Here is an 8768-nt window from a genome sequence, read left to right on the forward strand (position 1 = left end):
ATGCCCACAAAACAATTGGTTTCTGAGCAAACCACCGTGGCGTTAGTTAGGAGTTCACTTTAGCTATCATCCTACACATTAACTACACAACAAACCGTGTGCCAAAAGTTTGAACACAAAAACAAGAGGCCGTCGCCCATTGACTCTCTTTCCTCCTCACTTATAAATATCCATCCTTTCTTTATCTTTCTTCCCGTCTTCTCAACATATATTCTTCCTTCCAACTCTTCTTCTAAAGCCGTCTATCTTCTATTTCTTCTTCATCCATCAAAACAAAAATAATGTCCGGAATCCAAACTCTTCCGATGAAATCTTCATTTCAGTTTTCTACAGAGTGTTACTTATCAAACAAATCCCCTAATCACAACAAGTCCCAGAGTTCAATGTCTTTTCCACTTAGAAACTCTTTAAAGAAATTCACAATTATATCTTCTTTTTACTCGGAAACTCTACCAAGAACCAACAGAAGATCATCACCGGCGGCATCCAGTCTGTATGAGATTCTTAGAGTGAAAGAAAACGCGTCAGCAGTTGAAATTAAGACAGCTTACCGAAACTTAGCAAAGAAAGTTCATCCAGATGTAGCCACTTCTGAATCGGACAGCCGTGATTTCATGGAAATTCACAAAGCTTATACGACTTTATCTGATCCTACGGCCAGAGCTAATTATGATCTCTCTATTGCACGTAGCTCCGTTCGATATGGCTACGGTATCGGAATGACAAACCAATCTACACCATCCGATTTTATGGTTGTGGGCCAGATGAGAAGGTGGGAAACAGATCAATGCTGGTAGATAAGCTAGGTTTTAGGTAGGCCATAGGTTGGGGTGCTTTGGTTTTTTCACAAATGATCGACGTGGTTGTCTTTCATTGGTGCTCCTGTTTTACCTGAATTTTTGGATGACATGGGAAATGACTCTATCCTGTATCCTTTGATTTACTGTGTACTAACCTAATTAAGAGAGGGTCGAGTCTGATTCAATAGCTGAGATGAAGCTGAAAAAGAATGATTGGATGATGAGCAAATTGGAATGGAATCATTTGTAAATGAATGGAAAATATCTGTAATAATCTGTGAATTGGCTCGGAGACATTACTTTTTATTAACATCCGCTGTTTTAGAGGACTCTCTCCTTGTTGTTTTTTTTCTATTTTGTACCATGTCCATGTAAGAGGAATCCGCATTGTAGACTATGCAAAAACACAACAAAACAATGCAAATTTTGGAGATCGGAAACCCTGCATTGCCTACAGTTCGGTCCATCAAGATTCTTTTTTTCTTTCTTTGTATACATTTCTTTTAAATTTGTGAATAAAGTGTATGGTCGTATTTTTACCATAGTTTAATGCTGGACAACTACGAATTTTTCTACATCGTGCACGTAGTAATGCTGGACAACTACGAATTTTTGTCTTACACTTTCTTAGTTGTGATTCTTGTGAACATGTTGGCGAAAGGAGAGAGTGGGAGAACACAAAGACTTGATCTTATTTTCTTTCATTTTTCCTTTCTAGGATTCCATGCTCCAGAGTATTAAAAAATGAAATATACCCCCAACTCAAAAGACAACTCATTCATCGCAACTGTTTCTTGTACAGAAATGAGTTGCATTTTCAGAAGTGAGGCAGCTAAAATGACACTTTACTGTGTTGTTTAAAATCGACTTCAGTAATAGAGATATAGAAATAAAAGTAATCGTATGCGTATATGAAATATCATTAACACTAATAATCTAGGAAGAAAATTTTTCTTGAGTATTCTATCTCAAGTATACTACACATGACCTCAACCGCTAAACTGAACCAAACACACCAACAAGCCCATTCCGATGAAAACCAGAAAGAAACATAACAAAAATATCAGTGCAACTAAAACATTAATCCCAAAAGAAAGAAAGAAACCAACTCTTGGCCAAGTTCAACTAACCTACTTTACAGCACCACTAATGAACCCTCCATTTCTAGTCTCTTTTCTTCCCTTTTCTCTATACAACCAGATGTCTCCACTATCATAATTCTGCACACGATTTATACTGAAATAACATGAATCATTTACAGCTCATTAACATTGAGTTTATAACGTGCATGACAAGACGGATGTTGCTAGCATCTGCTGCAGTTGTGGTAGGTAGAGTGCGGTGGTGGCTTAATATCTGATACACCTGCTCGAAAATAGGCCTGACATGCATAGCAATCACTGGATCTGCAGGGTTTACCGCAACAGCTACATCCCTCATCCATGCCACCTTACGGCTTGGCTCCTTGGTGATATCACAGGCCAACTGCTGAAGTAGAGCAAGCAGAACTCCTTGGCTCAGAGGAAGGGGATTCATTGACAATATACCGTGTAAATCAACCTGGTAAAACCCAAAACAGAAAAAAGGAACAAACAAGCAGAAGATTAGTAAATAAGAAATCGATAAATTAGAAACAATAGTAGGAAAATGAAAAGTCTTTATGTGAGAGGAATCACAACAGGTTGGGACTTTAAACATACCAAAGTAAATTTTTAAGTTGAATCCAATATATGTCAGAAATTGAAACCCACCTGAGAGCACAGCCAAGATACAATTGAAACATCACTTCTTTGCAGAGCTCCAGTGAATGCTTCTTCAAACTTTTTCTCAGATATCAATCTGGATAGCTCCTTGGTCGGATCCAGTTGTGCCTCAACCTGTTGCAGAGGAAACAGAGGCTTGTTGAAATAAATGCATAGCAATTTCATCAAAAAACAGAATCGCCTTCTACAGTTGGAAAATCACAGACCATCTATCAAAAGGAAACAAAGTACACATGAGACAGCACATACCATCTCGTGAAGACCAATCATAGGTCCATTGCTTAACTGTGTTACCAAGGGATTCACTGCATTTGAGTTTGCACTTGCAGCAGCAAGAGCCAAAATGTTCCGCTGCCCTTCAGCCAATTCCTTATTAAGGGTTTGAGTCAATGATGTTGCGGAATTAATTGCATCCTGCAAAAACCACATTCAGTTGAACAGTCCAAAAATTACTACATGATATACACACACATTATATTTGTCGGTAAGATACTAAAGAACAGTCAAAGTCCATGAAAAGCCAAAAGGACCAGCTTCTAATATCAATAATCCAGTTGGAGAAGAAACATACCCTCAGCTGAAGTGCTAAAGGAGAATGTGTGGACTCTAATTGCTGTTGTGCAGCAGATGTATGCTCAGACATCCCTTTCTGAAATGCAGCATCAACTTGCTCAAACATGGCTTTGCATGACATCTCGAATGCAGGAACAACAGAAGCTTCCAAGCTAGACCTTAACGAGTCCTGAATAAAATAACCCAAAAAACGATTTTATGACAATTGATTTAGAGACGCGAACAAGATAGATCAACCAAGAAGAATTTGCACTCACCTGAATAACTTGTTTGCCAGAAGTTTGGAACTGTGCTTGAATTTGTCTTACGACAGTAGCTTCTAGTTTTGTATAAACTGACTTCTCCAACTGATTCACTGCCTTGTCCCCAACCCCTCTCTGCACAGTATGTAGAATAACATTCCAGTAAGAAAGCCATCTAATAGAAAAGCAAATAGCAAATAAGTGAGCCTAAAGAAGCAAACCTGGAATGACTCCATAATGGCTAAGGAAATGGATTTTTCCAAAGCTGGAGTAATTAAACGGGCCAGGGATTGCGCTAAAGAAGCGACTTCTTTCTTCAACAACTTCTCTAATATGACAGGCAGCTCCTTATTACAGTTTGTAATCACACTTGTTATCTGCTGCATACGTTCTCGTTCTGATTTCTCATTCTTTGCAATCTCTTCTTGAAGCCGTGCCCATACAGCATCAACATTAGCTTTGTTGGTTCTCTCCATTTGTTTGCCTAGAGAGGTTTCTATTCTTTTGCATTCTTTAGTAACCTGGACAGATATTGTTGCCGCCATCTGCTTCTGCATATCTTTTTGCATGGTCATAAACTGCAAGGTAAGGAACAAAATTAACATGTACCCTAGGCCACAAGGAACTGCCGCCGCTGGCTATGGATTAACCTACAAATATCCCCATTGCTGAAGCATAACTCTTACCTGATTAAATGACTCCTGAAAAGACATAATCTGTGCAGTATCCATAGAGGGTACAATCATACTGCTTCCTGGAACATCCAAAGAATCTGCAGAATTAAACGGGCTTGGAGAAGCAGATGATGGACCAGTTACATTAGAGCTCTTCCCCTTCTGTTTCTTCCCTTTTGTCGCCAAGGAAGGGGACTGTGGAACTGATGCCAATATGGCCGACTCAGAATCCTTCCGGGACAAAGTTTCTGAAGAGTCTTGGGCATCTTCTTCAGACGGATTTGCAGGCTGGTCCATTGACCCGGTAACAGCAGCATCTTGCCGAGACTCGTGGTTAAGAGATCCAGTTTCTCTGGCCATATCAACACTAAGATCTGAAGCCTGTGAACAAAAATATTTCTCTTTCCTCTCAGGAGTATAGGATTCCCTCTGATAGTCAGCAATATCACGCTGATTTGATCCATTTTCACCCACAACTTTAACCTCCACTTCAGCATTTTCCACATCATTGCTGACAGCCACATCTTGGATCTTAGCTTCTACTGCTTTTGAATCCTGAGAAAACTGAGAAGTCTCGGAGGATGAAACTGCCCTAGACAATATCTCTGCCGGGGTTATCAGATGAGTAGGGTGCTTGAACGCAACAGGGGGATTCGGTGCCATAGAAATTTCCGCTTGCGGAACCATGTTTCCACTCTTTCTGGTGCAATCATTTGAGGAAGGAACATCTGCCATGTTTGGAGGAATATCTACTCTCCTGTCAACATAATCAAGAACTGATTGGTCAACACCACGATCACTACGCGGGGAACCTGGCTCAAAGCTGTTTGATGGACTTCTGAAACCAGATAGGTTTCTGGACAACCTTGGACTCAAAGGACGGGATTCAACGCGACCACCATCACCAACTGAAGTTGTTGGCAAAAGAATTTGCTTAGATTCCATACCTGGAGTAACCAATTCGTGCAACCTAGAATCAGAACTTCCAGAATTTATTTGGTATCTAGCTGCTGGTACAGTCTCAGGACTAGTTGATAGTAAAGCGGGATTTGTTGCTGGTGTATTTGTATGTCCACTTCCCTGAGATGCCTCAAAAGTAGCAAGTCCATCTGAAGTAGAAGCTTCAAATGTTCGAGTAACATTGGAGTCTGTCTTCTCTAATCCCATATTTTCCATCGGTGGTGGTAAGCATTGAGACAGCTCCAAAGCATATTGTTGGATAGCCTGTGTTTGAACACAGTACACTTGAACCGCATGGTCCCCATCAGGTAAGGTGTCACTTGTTCCAGTAAGACTCAGTATTGGCATTGTCACAGTAAACTCTGCTATGTAATCCATACGAGTTGCTGCTGGATAAGGACCATATTCAACATGCACAGCATATATCGCATTTTTTTTCGCATTTGCAAGTAAAATAAGCCCTGCGCGGGGCAATGCTATAACTTGATTGAAAAATGCATCATCAACTCGGGGTTCAGCCGAACTCCTCAAATCCAGAGTCTGGGTACACTGCCAAGACTCGGCATCACTAGGCAGCAGCCAGCCTTCATCACTTGCTGAGGACCACATTTTAACTTCCCGATTAAGTGGCCCCTGCAGAAACAACGTATAATATTTAATTTACTTACAGACCATTTCTTTTTTGCATATAATCACCACAGAGAAAAATGCTTGAAGATAGTTACTGCACTGTTACATTTTCAGTACTAACAGAAGACATACCGCTGTGATAAGAATAATGTGATCTGGACGGTGAGGTGAGGTCAAGAAAGTAACCGAATTAACGGGTTGACCATCATGAGGCTTAAATACGGCAAGGGGTGATGGCTTACGATCTTCCCATATTTTTACCTGTAATCAAGTCAAATGGTATAGCAAACATTAGACCTTAAGAAAAGAAAGCCTAAGAAGAACAATCGAGCATATTAGTTAAAAACACATACCATGCCATCTGTTGATGCTGAAGCTAGACGAGTTGTCATCCACTGACACATTGATAAGTCGGTTACTTCAGTTTCATGTTTACCGACCAATTGGACACCATCCAGCAATTTTTCAACAGGACACTTGAGAGGTTCGTCGGACGAAATTGTTTGACCCTTTCCAACTCTAGTTGTATCTATTTTTAGGATATGCTTACCAATTGCAACAACCAAAACCTCCTGTGGAACAATCCAAACAAATAAAATACCAAACCAGCTGGATAAACTAATATGCAACTTACTCTAAAGTTGCAAAATACATGCTTAAAAGATCCCAATTCTAGAAAACTAAATTTTGAAACACCATTGCAGTTTTTAGGAATACAATTCTAAATGCATGACATTACTTGTTTATGGGAGTGCCAGCAAACTCGTGGATGAACTGATTCCCCCTCGCCCATTATCTGGATGGCAGTGACAAGTTTCCATGTTATTTGTGGCTTATTTTCTTCATCAGTACCTTCGTTAATCTTCCACACAAAAACCCTTCCGTCTACGCTTGCACTGTACAAGAAAACATACCAAAAAAAATCAAGGACCCCATATAAGCAAATCAAATCCATATTAAATAATAACATTAAAAAAAGAAGTATTACCTAGCCAAAAGATGCACATCTTCAGCAAAGAAAGCCATGTCTGTCACCCTCTGAAAGTAAAACATTATTTAAGATGATCATTGGAGATTGTGCAGAGAAGACTTGATAAGAAACCTTTATGCGTAGCTTTTCCAAGATTGCTACTTATTCCTACTCTAACATGAGAACGCTACATTTTCTCTCAAACCAGAAAAGGGAGAGATTGAAGAAACGAAAGACCTAATACGCACAACTAATTATAACTCTCAGCTAACCAATTCAAATGTGTGTACCCAATTAGATTAAGTAGCATGGTTTTCAAATCGGTCTGTTGACTCTCGTCTAGAATCAAAAGCAAAAAAATGAAAAACATTATGGACTTTATACGGCCCTGTGGTTTCAATTCCCGCCTTAGTGCGTCATTAGGAATGGTGAACTATGGGCCAACAAATGTATTATGGGTTTTGTTCTAATCAGTAGATTATATCAGCAGTAAATTATCTCAGAAATCACTAAGCAGTTTAATGCAACCACAATGATCCAACTCAATAATAACAAAAATTCTTTAAGCAGTTTGACGTATTTTGAGTTCTGTTCTAATCAACGGATTATCTCAGAATTCATTAAGCAGTTGAATGTATGTTGAGTTCTGTTCTAATCACCGGCTTATCTCAAGCAATTCAATCAACCGATTCAACAGTAAACCAAAACAAAATAGCAAGCAAGACATGTAAAACATTTTGAATAATTCAATGAGATATACAGTGACATAATGCGTTAAAACAACCACTTGCGCCTACAGTTATCAATCTATTTAAAAACAGATTACTACGACATAAACCAAAACATATAGCATTCATAGTTAAGGTTCCGCTTAGTCTTATGAAGAACACAACTAACCTGCGTGTGTCCACGAAGCAAAGCTCTTGAAGCAGTATTTATGTTGAGAACCCGAATATTCCCCATCTTTAATCCATAACATATATATGTCCTACTAACCGCAATCTGCCGACCCACAACAAGCCCAGGATCTGAACCATACTTGGTAATTGGTGTGACCTCAAGCTGAGGTTGTACCTCACCAGGAAACCTAACACTAACGTCATAAACAACATGATCCCCAATCAAATGCCTCCCTTTGGGAGGTTTCCTACTAGGCAATCGTGCAGGAGATGATGGCGAGATGGCCATGTTAACAGGTGTTGCAGACGGAATAATTGGTGGATTCAAAGGCATCATATATTCAGAAGTTACTGATGATGATGGTGATGGTGCTGAAGAAGGTGGTGGAGGAATTGAAGTTGAAGACGGCAATTCAACATTGGAAGCCGGATTTGAACCTAACAAAGCCATTATTCTAGCACTAGAGTTAGGGTTTGGATTGGAACCATGAGAAGGAGATTGTAATGGAGGCGGAGGTGGTACAGAATAAGAAATAGGTCTTTGATGGTGAACGTTGGCCATCATTTGTTGTTGTTGGTCTTGCGGGTAAGGATAGTATTGCTGCTGCTGCTGTTGCTGCAGTTGATGATGGTACGGTGAAGTTTGAGGAGGGTATGCGAAAGTAGGTGGAGGATAAGAAGCTGGTGGCGGTGCAGGATAAGAAGATTGTTGTGGGTATGGTAATGGTGGATTTTGATTATTAGGGTTCGGTGATGAACCTGAAGGGTTTTTGAATAACTTCTGCATATCTAATGTTATACCAACTTGATTTTGATTCCCACCAGAAGCCATAACAAATCGAATACAGTAAATCTAGAAATATAGAGTTAAATCTCTATATACCTAAGATTTGATTTGCAACAACAAGTAAAGAGAGAAGAGGAAAGAAGCTTACGAGATCGATATGTGAGGGTTTGAGCAGAAAAGAGGGATCTGATTGATGAATTCGAAGCATCCACCAAAAACCCTAATTACTCTTCTCTCTATCAACTGGAAGAAGCGAAGCAGCAAAAGAGAGAAAGTATTAGTATTATTTTGTTATGGAAAATAAAGGAGAGAGAGAAAATGGATCATACTTTTTATCATTAAAAAAAAACAAATAGTTAACTGGCCCAGTCTAAATTTTTTTTGCCCATTTGCCCATATTTTTTTTACTTTAACCCTTGCGATTAAAACTAGGAGTAACAAGGGATGGATTTATAGCCTGTTTCGATTCC

General features: G+C 39.5%; 2 protein-coding genes across 2 annotated transcripts; one reads left to right on the plus strand and one right to left on the minus strand.

The window, feature by feature from the left end:
- Positions 1 to 281: 281 nt before the first annotated feature.
- Positions 282 to 797, plus strand: LOC113350989 (chaperone protein dnaJ 11, chloroplastic-like). Its single transcript, XM_026595079.1, has one exon. It carries the CDS (start codon positions 282 to 284, stop codon positions 795 to 797), a length of 516 nt encoding a protein of 171 aa, XP_026450864.1.
- Positions 798 to 1690: 893 nt separating this feature from the next.
- On the minus strand, positions 1691 to 8582 carry LOC113301497 (enhancer of mRNA-decapping protein 4-like). Its single transcript, XM_026550269.1, has 12 exons — positions 7510 to 8582; positions 6631 to 6680; positions 6382 to 6538; positions 5996 to 6214; positions 5775 to 5903; positions 4065 to 5645; positions 3600 to 3956; positions 3394 to 3513; positions 3135 to 3305; positions 2813 to 2977; positions 2552 to 2677; positions 1691 to 2360 (listed from the first exon to the last, which is right to left on the minus strand). The coding sequence occupies exons 1-12, from the start codon at positions 8341 to 8343 to the stop codon at positions 2052 to 2054; spliced, it is 4218 nt and encodes a 1405-aa protein (XP_026406054.1). The 5' UTR covers positions 8344 to 8582; the 3' UTR covers positions 1691 to 2051.
- Positions 8583 to 8768: the final 186 nt, after the last annotated feature.

This window comes from Papaver somniferum, chromosome 1 (assembly GCF_003573695.1).
Source record: "Papaver somniferum cultivar HN1 chromosome 1, ASM357369v1, whole genome shotgun sequence".
NCBI lineage: Eukaryota > Viridiplantae > Streptophyta > Magnoliopsida > Ranunculales > Papaveraceae > Papaver > Papaver somniferum.

Excerpts from the sequence above, each read along its gene's own strand:
- LOC113350989 (XM_026595079.1), top strand. The coding sequence starts at position 282 with ATGTCCGGAATCCAAACTCTTCCGATGAAATCTTCATTTCAGTTTTCT.
- LOC113301497 (XM_026550269.1), bottom strand. The coding sequence starts at position 8,343 with ATGGCTTCTGGTGGGAATCAAAATCAAGTTGGTATAACATTAGATATG. Across the intron at positions 6,681-7,509 it reads TGCTTCGTGGACACACGCAG|AGGGTGACAGACATGGCTTT; the intron begins GTTAGTTGTGTT and ends TTTTACTTTCAG. Across the intron at positions 2,978-3,134 it reads CTTTAGCACTTCAGCTGAGG|GATGCAATTAATTCCGCAAC; the intron begins GTATGTTTCTTC and ends TGGTTTTTGCAG.